General features: G+C 42.9%; 1 protein-coding gene across 1 annotated transcript; it reads right to left on the bottom strand.

Annotated features, from left to right (window-relative positions):
* Positions 1-8,070: 8,070 nt before the first annotated feature.
* Positions 8,071-10,374, bottom strand: LOC6725162 (hornerin). Its single transcript, XM_002106152.4, has one exon. It carries the CDS (start codon positions 9,972-9,974, stop codon positions 8,244-8,246), a length of 1,731 nt encoding a protein of 576 aa, XP_002106188.1. The 5' UTR covers positions 9,975-10,374; the 3' UTR covers positions 8,071-8,243.
* Between the last annotated feature and the right edge of the window lie 1,189 nt (positions 10,375-11,563).

Below are 11,563 nucleotides of genomic sequence, written 5' to 3'. Positions count from 1 at the left end.
ACTGTATTGATTACCAATTTGTTGCGGCTGCCACTGCTGCTTTTAATTGAATCGAAGAGACTTATCGTCGGCAGGATTAGAAGATGTGCAGCCATAGAAACCAGCAGCTGAATCCCGGCCAAAAGTATTCGTAGCCAACATGTCCTTGGCTTAATTAATGCGAAAAGGCTCAAGCAGCGTAAACATTGCAATCGACGAGGCTGCAAGAGCTCTGAAGATATCCTTTAAAGTAAACAGGACTCTCTTTTCGAACATTTAAAGACATCTCGCAATGTGCATTCCAATAAATCGCACAAAATATCAACAGAAAGTGATATATTGTTAATAAGGTAATTAAACGTAGCAATGATTTCCCCTTCCTGTGCCATTAATAACGACTCATGTAATATTAATTAACTGGTAAATAAAGAATAAACAGCGCGCGTAAAATGCCATCAAGCTGATATGTTCATTCGACAAAACGAGCAATTAAATAACAATTAAATATCGCTAGAAACTCCGGAAAACTCCGGAAAAACCCCCATCAAACAACCCACATCCAACATATGTATGTTATATGTAATGAGGCCAGCCATGAAAGCAATAAAAATGACAGGGGAGCTTTAATTAAAACCGACTTTGTGCGATTTGACAAGAAAATGGGGCGCATTGAGTGAAAATTTCCAATGAGCCCCAATAAACAGGCCGCATTTTCCGATTGCTCACATTTTCTCAATTTTTTATTTAAGGGGGGGAGAGCAGCGCTAATTGCGTCGTGTTGACAGGTCTTCTCGACCTTGGTGAGTAGTTTTTTTAGGTTGCCTGTTTGTTGTGGCAGAAAATTAAGAAGTTTTAATTACAATCAAAGGGGGCCAATAATCCGATTTTTTTTCTCCTGCTCCATGGATTCATTCGTGCGTGTGCTTATTATAGAAAATAAGCAAAAGTGAAATTCTCGTTTAAAAATACCCCCTTCCCTACTTTATTATTTGTTTCTGCTCAACTTTTTTGCATAACATTGCTCGCTTTTCTTCTATTAATCCATCAGTGATTTTTGCGAACATTTCAAGTTTTATGACTGTCAGCAGTCAGTGTGCAAAGTAATAAAATGTTAGAATAATACGCAAACACTATTTTTCACACACGATTTTCTATTTTTGATGTGCAGTACATTTTTTATTTATGTTGTAAATGAGCAGCGCTGTGATTTTGCCATAATCAATTTACGGAGCGTCAAAGGGTAAATGTTTGAACCTTCGGAAAAGCGGGCGGAAAACTTTGATCTTTCACGCTGCCAGTTGGCAATAAATATCTAATGAAATTTCAAATCCATGCCAACTACCAAGCAAAAAGTTACATATTTACGCCAGAAAGTAATGGAATATAATAGATAACCAAACTATTTTTAAGCACTTATTTGTTGCACTCACAATTGAAAACCTTCTGCAGATTTGTATTATTTCTTAGTTTTTTTACATACGCCCACTTTTGCCATGTTTAAATGGTCAATTTGAAAAGTCAGTTGGGTTCGATTACGAATGCTAGCCATGCTCAATGGCAATTTAATGGGCACGCCAGTCCGAAGAGTGATTCTTTTCAAAAACAATCGAGAAGCGATTGACCAGCGCAATAAAAGCCATTAAAAAGAACATTAAGAGCGATTCAATTCGATTCGATTCGATTCGATTCGATACGATTCGAAGACGAAGTCGAGCAGGAGTTCTCAAGGAGAATATTTAGAAAAGCATTTAGCTGCTTATATGCGTGTTTAAGTCGAAAACGATTAAACTAACATTTAAGCTGACGGATGGAGTAAACAACGGATTGCAGGGCATCGCCCAAATGGCCGTGCTAATTGCACACGAATGGCGATATAGCCGCGGGAACCAATGCTAATGAACCACCGCCTGATAAACAATGGCTATTTATGCCCGCAAAGAAGGTTCGCTTTTTTTACATTTTTTCCCTTTTTTTTTTTGCCAAAACCCCGGATTTTTTCACCCGCAACCTGGAATTTGGCAAACAATCAAGTGGCTGGACCAATTCCAAGTCCATCTCCATGTCCAGCTGCTCCTTTGAGACGTTGGCAGTGTGACCACCTGGTGTGACCAAATGAATTACCCAAAACTGGAGCAGTTCCGCCTCGGCGATTCCGTAATGCGAACTGGCCAAACTGCGCCACAGCTGTAATCTCCTGTGGGAACTGGAGCTCTGTACAGGATTTGGCGCCCACTGAAACCAAACTGGGGATATTTTAATGCCATACCTCAGGGGATTTGCCATTTTTTTTCACTAATTTAATATTTATGTTAAGCGACTATTAAAATGTTGAACTATTCGGTATGGAAAATTGTTTCAATCCGCTAGACTGAATACCCCAACTTCAACTTATTTACCATATGGGGGACACAGAGATTTAAAATGGAAACACCCGCAATCCCCAAGTTCCGAGCAGAGAACTGCAGCCCGCCACTCGCACTCTACGTCCACCCGATAAACACTCGGTACTCTAGGCACCCCGTTTTTTTTGACACCCTACTTGCGGCAACACAAAATACTCGAGTGTTTTACCGACGTTGTGTTTTTGTTACGAGTAAAAAAACCACCCGAGGCCTGCTGCGCAAGAGCCGTTTGGGTGAGTGGACGCACAGTCAACGATCGGCCGCACGTCATTTTTTGTATGCGGGCTGCAGTTCTCTGGTCATTTTTTGTACGCCTAAAATTTGTATGGGAGGAAGCGTGACGGGTATAAGAAATGAAGGGTAAAAGGGAATACCCAAGAAAAATTTCGTGCTCACGTCTTTGATGGACTCAAAGGGTGCCACCCGTTTCGAATCATTCCGTTATTTATTTTTCACACGTCGCTACCTGAATACTCTAATGACAAATATTCTTATATAAAGTAATTTTTGAAATGAATTTTGTGACATTATGTACTATTATTTTTACTATAATCTATATTTAAATAATAATAACGTTATTAATATATATAATATATAATAATATATAATATAATATATATATATATATATTATATTAATAATATATAATATAATAAAATATTATATAATATATATAATTAATAATAATAATAATAATAATATATAATAATAAGATGAAGGGCATTTTACAAAGTATTCGACAAAGTCTAGAGCCACGCCGAAAGAATAGTGTGTAAACGTATGGAGTGTAAAACGCATGGAGTTACGCATCTTGTCTGTGACTCGATTACCTACGAGACCACTCGAGTATTTTTGGAAACACCCGAGTATTTTTGGAAACACCCATGTGTTTAACGGTATACCCACAAGTGTTTTTCTCACTCATCCCTTTTTAGGCAGTGTGTGATCGGCACCCGCGACGCGGAGCACCGTATTGATTCGGGTGCGCGCACAACGGGGTGTCTTGTCTACATGTTCAGATTTATACTGTGTGTTTGTAAGTACCCGCGATGTGCGTGGCGGGTAGCACCCGCACACAAAATTGTAGGGTGTGAGTCGAGTGGTAAAAAAGTGCCACCCTTGCAGTTCTCTGGTTCCGAGCTCATTGCCCAATTCCGGTGCTAACTCAATTTAGTTTACACTCGGCAAGTGCCTTTCTCCTGCTTCTCCTCCTTCTACTTTCTCCTGTCTGCCACGCCCCCCTCCATGGAGCGCCCACTTTGGCAGGCGGTGGGCAACATTGTCATCTACATGTGCGCGTACATATATTCAGGTGCTGTGGACGAGCTGCCGTAGGCTGGGAAAACTTTTTGTGTGCGCGCCCCAAAGTATGCAGCTCAAAAGGAAAATGCTGCGAGTGCGCTGGTGTGCGTGAGTTGAGTGCACACCGCGCGTCTGTGTGTGTGAGTGTGTATCTGTGTGTGTGTGTGTGTGGATGGATGGGTAGCTGGCTGGGAAGTGGTTGAAAATTTGTCGTAAATATTAAAATTTCATACGTTTATGCAAATTCACTTTCGGCAACTTCACTTCCTGTCGTGCTTTTGGACTTCAGCTTTTTTCTCACCTCACTTCGGCTTGTGTAATTCACCAGGCACTCAAAAAAAACCAAAATGCTACAAATATGTGCATATAACTATATTTAAAAATATAAATATTATTTGCAACAGCAATTTACATGTTTCCCTAAGAGAGATACACTTAATAAAACTACATATTTATGTATGCACTTAAATGCACACTTTTAAGTGTTTTTCTCTCAGTGTACGCACACACGTACCTGCTGCGGAGTAAAATGAGTTGTCGCTTTATATGAAAATGAACATTTATTAAGTTGAAATTACATTACAAATAATTTTCATATTATTGTAATGCACACACACGCGTATTTGCCTATGAACGGGGGGCGTGGCACACGGGCGGCAAGTAATAGCCTTGTAATATTTATGTAAATGCGTAGCTGCCGTCTCCCTCACACCGCCTATCGCCGTCTCTGTCTGCGACCAAAGCAACTCTGACGACTGTCAGTCAGTCAGTCAGTTTTCCCCTCAGTGTTGCTTATTTATTCATTTGCATAAAATGTTTTAATAAAGATTTTGATTTCACTTGGCATGTGGGCGTGCGACTAAGTAAATGGAATAATTGCCTTTTATGGCGACCAATTTGTCACATTTTCTGGAGCAAAAAATCTGCATCGCCACGCATTTAATTGCCGATCGATGCTGGGCAGGTTAAAAAACCACCTGCTTAATAATAGTCAAACAACTAAATGTAGATTCATTAAAAATGGCATATCATTTATCATTGGTAAGTGCTCGACTTCACCCTTTTTCCCCGGAGAGCCATTCCATGGAAATCCCAATCACATGGGCTCGTTTTCATTTGCATTTACATAGAAGACACATAATTAATTAACTGCAAGCCTGCTTATTTAAAACAATTTAATTTGGTTGCCATATCGGCGGGCAGTTGTTCTGCCCTTCGTTTTCCGGGCAATTTCCAATTACCGAACTTCTAAGATCCATATATCGATGTTTCTCGGGAAACTCGCCCATTATTAAATTGTTCGTTTCATATTTTTGCCAATTAGTGGAGCTTCCAATCAAGGACATCTTCAATTGGTTCCCCACATGAATCGTATAATTTTCCCGAAACTCGACTGTTTCTGACCATACTCGCACTGCCCCACTATGATGAACTAATGAATAGCTTAGTCTAAATACCAAATTGTACCTTCTTCTCGGAATGCTGAAAATTAATTACATCACCGAGGTGTAGCGGGTGTATTAAAGTCCTCCAACATTGCGCATACGCAATGTTGACCTTGCAAACTGCACTTTCTGTCCACACAACCCGCTCCCGCTGTCCAGACATCATCTTCGCCCCTGTTTGCTTAGTCCGGCTTGCGCTGGAAATGGAACCGAAAAATGGTAGTAGTGTGGCACATTCCGGGCGGCGGAAGAACCATACCCAGAACTAGACCAAGAACCAGAACTGCGTTGCCGGACAAGAGCTGCATACGAAATGCGTTGCAAGTGGGCTAAGGGTTATCAGTCGAATGGAAGGTGGTGGTGGTGGTGGGCGGTTAAGGTGTCGGGGTCACCCGCCCATTGTTACAGTTTCCGCTGCTCTGGCACTCTGCTCACGTAACATTCGTATAACTTTCTATGTATCTGCATTCGCACCTAGCCAACTAGTCACCCAGTCGCCCAGTCACCCAGCCACCCAACGCCTCCTGACAAATATCCATTGTGTAGTATTATGGTGGCCATTGTTTGCCAGTTAGCAGTAGAAAAAAATAAAAAAAAAATACCGGGAAATTCGAAGAAACGAGCGTACGCTGTCATCTCAGCTCTCAGCTTATTTGCACTGATATCACGGAGCTGCGGAACTGGGAATGCAACGAGCTGCATACTTTTCGGCTGTCACTTAATAAGGCGAAACAGACGTACAAAGGTGCCTGTAATTACTGTATTGTTTTCTTTAAAATCCACGGGGCTTTTCAATTTCCCAACGTTTTAATAAAACCAAAATAAAGTGAGCGGAAAACGAAAGTTTTGGCCAAATAAAACTGATTCGACTGACGAGTTTACTTTCCCTGCGTTTGACACACACACACACACACACAGAGAGAAGAAAACCCCGCAGCTTTTTCCACCTGTCTTAAGGGAAATAAGGAAAATTATTAAAAAAAAATATATATATATCATAATGGTATGTACTCTGCAAGTAAAATCGCAAATGCGGCGAAACAGGAAGTGTGGGAATCAAATGCTTGAGGCGGAAGGGGGCGTGGCGGATCCTTCGCTTATATTGAATTTTAAGCTTTCGACAATGACGACAACGGAAGGATTTGCGCCACATCCTTCGTTTCCCGCCGCAATTTTCCCCGTCTTTCACCCCGCTTTTCTGCGCGTGACTTTGTTTTAGAATTGCCCTCCACGTGTTTTTTTTTTATTTTTTTTTTATTTTGCCAACATGTGGCAAAATTATTTCCGCTCAAAAATCGACTTCCGCCAGCTTTCGCTATTCAAGCCACACTTTTTCCCTTACCTTCTCCTTGCTTCTTCTTGTTTTGGGGGAAATTGAAAGACCTGCAAGTGACAATGGCGGTGGAGAAAGTAGTGCGGTGAAAGAAAATGCAGTCAAGTCGATTTTCGTATTTAATAACCATTTATTGTGGTGGCAATATAAAGATGAACGATGGTGCACTTTTGATTTATGCTTGCGGCAATAAATTCAGTTTCGCCATTCCATATCCCATATAAATCTGTAGAAATCTATCGCTTTTCACTGTGGAAAAACAAATCAACTTTTCCCATTGTCAGCTTGCCCCAAAAAAATAACAACGAACAGCACAAAAAGGCCAAGAAAAGTTGCTGCGCCTGTCACATTGTCACAAAAATCGAATAAAGTTTTCCATTGAAATCGTACCCCCTCAGATTTGTGTGCTTTTCCGCTTACCTGTTGCCACCTGTTTGTTGTCGTTTTGGCGATGGAATGGTTGCGCTTTCCCAGCTCACTTCCTGGTCAGAGGTCAGGAGTTCAGCACCAAAGGCTCAAACGCCCCGTGGACTGCGGTGCTCCATTATTAAAGAGCACTTTGGCCACGCAGGCCAACTACCCGGCGTTTCTTCAACTTTGGCCCACAGCTCCACTGGGTGCGTAGCCTCTAGGAACGGATTCCACCACCGACATCTTCCACCGCCGCCGATCTGCCAGACGAGCTATAGACAAAAGCGGTAACCACCAACCCAGTAATTACAAATCGGGCACAGTTGCCTGGGGTACTGTTCACAGTCGCGCAGTGTTCCCACTGCTGTTCCCAGTATTTGGCTCTCTTAAAAGCGCTTAAGAGCGGCTTAAACATTAGCTGTAGCTCAAGGAAAATAAATATTTTCTTATACGGAATATTCACTTATTAATTAGCAGTTAGGCTAACTATTCAGTTGTTAATGCAATAAACTTAAAAGATGTATTTATTTGTTTATATGTTTACAAGAATGCTGGGTATCTGATAGTCAGGATTTCCCCTTCGCAGCTGAGAACAGTTGCGGCCACAAACTGTACCCACTTGAAGGAGAAAATGCAGTCCTGTGTCCCATTCATCCACAGGTTGTTACTATATACAAACGGCCAATTAATATAATGGTTTTATTTTCGGGGCTTGCAGTGTCAAAACAATAATATTTAACCAGGTGGAAGACCTATAATTTGATAAGCCTATCATCAAGCTTGTTATCGCTGCCATCGCATCGTCATTTGGTTGGGTAAAACCTGGCCAGGAATACCCATCTTATCGCGGTGCGTAATGTCCATAAGCCCACCACTAGACCCATTCGCATTTCCCCAACTTAATCACCTCCGCCAACACAAATAGAGTAATTACTCACTCGTAATTATCTAGTTTAAAATGTAGTTCTCTTCCCATTTGATATGTTTTAATTTATTTCTTTGTTTGCATTTCTGATGTTCTTATCACTTGCGATGCATTAATAATGCAATTGAAACATTTGCAAATCTAATTAAATAATATAATTTGGTTCGCTAATCCCGAGCACGGAAAGTTTTATATAGTTGAGCTTAACTAATGCACTAGTGCCGTGGAGTGGAAAATAAATAAACTAAATTTCCATAACAAATACAAAAGATATTGATTTGAGTTTTGTTTTTTTATTTAATTTTTTTTAGATGATTTTTTTAATGATTTTTTATAGAATAATATAGAAGCTTCTGGGTGTTAAATGTATAGTAATATGTGGGTTATATGTATGGGAGGTTGTATTGAAGGAATCTTAATGCATCTTAAACGCTGGCTGCGATTGCCTAACCACGATGGTGTCCATGTCCATGTCCATGTCTATGAGCGCGCCTTCCGTGCTTCTTTTTGCCCTTCTTGCGCTCTTCCTTCTCGACTTTTGCGTCCTTGTCTTCGGCACACGATGGGAATCTCTCCTGCTTGTCCTTGCGGCAGTGGGATCGAGACAAAGAACGACTGCGACGACCTGGGAACTCGGCTGGTGGTGGTCCATGAAACTCCGGACGGGGCTGGTGCTCAAAACGTGGTCCTTCACTGGATTCTCTTTGGGGATAGTCAAAAAATGGTCCAAATTGGGGACCATGTCGTCCGGCAAATGGACCGTGATGAGGACCAAAGGGATCGCCATGGTGTCCGCCGTGATGGGGACGGTAGCCTTCATGGCGCGGACCAAAGTGGTGGCCATGTGGAGGTCCAAAGTGATGGCCATGGGGCGGTTCAAAGTGATGGCCATGGGGCGGCCCAAAGTGATGGCCATGGGGCGGTCCAAAGTGATGGCCATGCGGTGGTCCGAAATGATGCCCGCGTCGGTGGTGCCTCTTCTGCACTTCGCCATCAAAGCTGGAGCTGGAGCTCGATGAGGAGCTGGAGGAGGAGCGCTGCCTTCTTCTCTTCTCCTTGCCCTTGCCCTTGCCCTTTCCCTTGCCCTTGCACTTCTGCCTCTTCTTCTCATCCTCCGAGGAAGAACTGGAGCTAGAGCTGGAGCTGGAACTGGAACTGGACCTCGGCTTGCGGCAGTGCTTCCTTTCCAGCGAACCGGAAGTTGAACGGGAAAGAGATCTCTCTAGTCGACGGTCATATCGTGAACACGGTTGGCCATATCCGTATCCGTATCCTGGTCCGAATCCGAATCCGAGATCTCCACGACAGTCGCGCCTAGATAGTCTAGGCAGCGAGTGGCTCCTCCGACTGGCCGCGGCATTGTCCAGGGCCCACGGCAGGCCCATCCACCGAAAAAACTGGCACTGATCCTGCCAAGGTCCGGGAAAGGATCTCCGATCGAAGTCAAAGGGAGAAGGCCCAGCGTGGGGTCCAAAATGGGGCCCGAAGTGGTGTCCATGCATATGGTGGTGGTGAGGCCGTCCATGATGTCCATGTCGGCCATGATGATGTGGCCCGTGACCATGTTTGTGGCCATGCTTGCGACCATGCTTGTGGCCAAAACCGTGCCCCAGACGTCGACCGAAGCCGTGATGGCCATGTGGTCCTGGGCGCCAAGGATTGCTGGCCCAGCCGTAACCGTTGTAGAATGCCTCTTCGTCCTCGGAGCCGGAGCTCGAACTGGAGGAGCTGGAACTGGACGAGCTGGAGCTGGAAGAGCTAGAGCTGGAGGTGTTGGAGGGCTCCTCGCCAGCCGCCGTCTGCTCCTCCGCCTGTTTCGTGCCCTGCTGCTTGGCCTGCTGCTTGGCCTGCTTCTTGGCCTTCTTCTTGTCCTTCTTGGCCTTCTTCTTCAGCTGCTTCTTGGTCTTTTTGGAGCCCTGTTCCCGCTCCTGCTGCCGGCACCTGGCCTCTTCCTCGGCCAGCAGGATCATGGCCTGCTCCAGCATGCGCTGCACCTTGGTCACCTTCTTCAGGGCTTTGGTGTATCGCTTGGAACTGGGTGGCATCCTGGCCTCCTCCCCCACCTTGGAGGCCGCCACCTCCTCAAAGTCAATATCGCAGTCGATCAGCTCTTGGGAAACACGCTCCCGATCCTGATCCTGCTGCTGCTGCTGCTGCAGTCTGGACAACTCGCTCATGTTGATATGTAAGTATCTTCTATGCGATTTACCTTCACTGGTGTAATACTAGTTGCTCTTTGCTCGGTTTAACGGGTTAGAGTTCGCTGGGATACGCTGTGCCACAAAGCTGAAAGCTTGCAAACTGATGCCAGTCGCTCGCCGGCCGGCACTTTTTATACGCTCAGGGGCATCGGCGTTCGGCGGCGCCAGCGGAGCGGCAAAGCGGCAAGGAAGCGGTGAGAACGCCCTACTTGGTGGAGCACTGAAATGCGTCGCAGAACAAAGGGAGAGCCGTTTGGGGGAACAGTGGAACCTCGCTTGGCAAACACTAATGATCGGAAGGATAGTCTCCTGAAGCTCAATTCAAATGAAATATTTGAATGGACAACTGAAACCCACTTCGCAAATCTATAACTGTGTGAATCCCCCTCAACTTTAAATGCAATCCATGAAACATGCAACGTAACTAAATAAACGAAATATGCAATCTAAACATGTCTAACAAACTTGAATTTTTTTTTTTTTTTTATTAATATTTATTAAGTGAAGAATCCGTACATCATAGTATTGTATCTTAACATCACAGTGTGGAGAAATATTCTTATAAATTACCAAACACTATAAAAATAAAATAAGTGAAGTAATAAAATAAGTGAAGTAAACAAACTTGAAATAATATTAATAACAACAAATTGATAAGGCTGACGTGAGTGCAGTTGATCTAGGTCCACGTTAGGGAGGCTCGTCTGTAGCTCGCTGCCCTCTCACCAATACCAACGTGCGCGTTTGTTTTCACAATTTGCTATCGAGTACGTGGATTTTGCGTCGTTCTCCGATTACCAAAACAAAACAAAACAAAACGAAACCGGAATAACGCAGAAAAAAGCTTTGGCAGTGGGGAATTTTTTCAAGAGTTTCGTCATGTGATGAAATAGCCCCCCAAACGCAGCAAAAAAAAACAATCCAAATGATCCAAATTAACGAAATTAAGTCTATGCTGAATTTCGCAAGACATTGCAAATATCAGAATGGATAAAGGAACAGTCTGGAAAATGGAATATTTGGGATCTTCCTGGCAAAGTTCACAGCCCAAAAAGGAACCGAACTCACTTTGCAGGACATTTTAGCATCGGGGATCAGGGATAATTCGATACATTGTCAAATGGACATCCCCATAATGCTCCATGATCAGTTATCACTCATGCACTAAGTAGATCATCCATCATCTGTAAATGATCATCATATCATCATTTCATCACATCTTAGATAGAACTTAGATTCCAATGCAACTAAAATTCAACACAGGTTGTTTTTCATTTTGTATATTTATATTTGAAAAATGCATAGAGATCAGCACATCACCACATCATCCATTCATTTGATAAGTAGGACTTCAATATTATATATAAATTAAATATATATTATATATATTCTATTTTATACAACACATTTCGCACCAATATCACATCAATATATTTATTAGGGTCGTTTTTACGAATTTCACCATAAATCATATCATGATTCATATGCTGATTACGCATATGATTTTGTAGTTGTATTACCTATATATGGTAACATGTTTTAAAAATTGAATAAATAAATTGGAA

This window comes from Drosophila simulans, chromosome X, assembly GCF_016746395.2.
Source record: "Drosophila simulans strain w501 chromosome X, Prin_Dsim_3.1, whole genome shotgun sequence".
NCBI classification, from domain to species: Eukaryota; Metazoa; Arthropoda; class Insecta; order Diptera; family Drosophilidae; genus Drosophila; species Drosophila simulans.
Note: the sequence above shows the minus strand (reverse complement) of the source record. Positions and strands in the feature narration are given on the sequence as shown.

Coding starts and splice junctions, on each gene's coding strand:
- LOC6725162 (XM_002106152.4), bottom strand. CDS start 9,974: ATGAGCGAGTTGTCCAGACTGCAGCAGCAGCAGCAGCAGGATCAGGAT.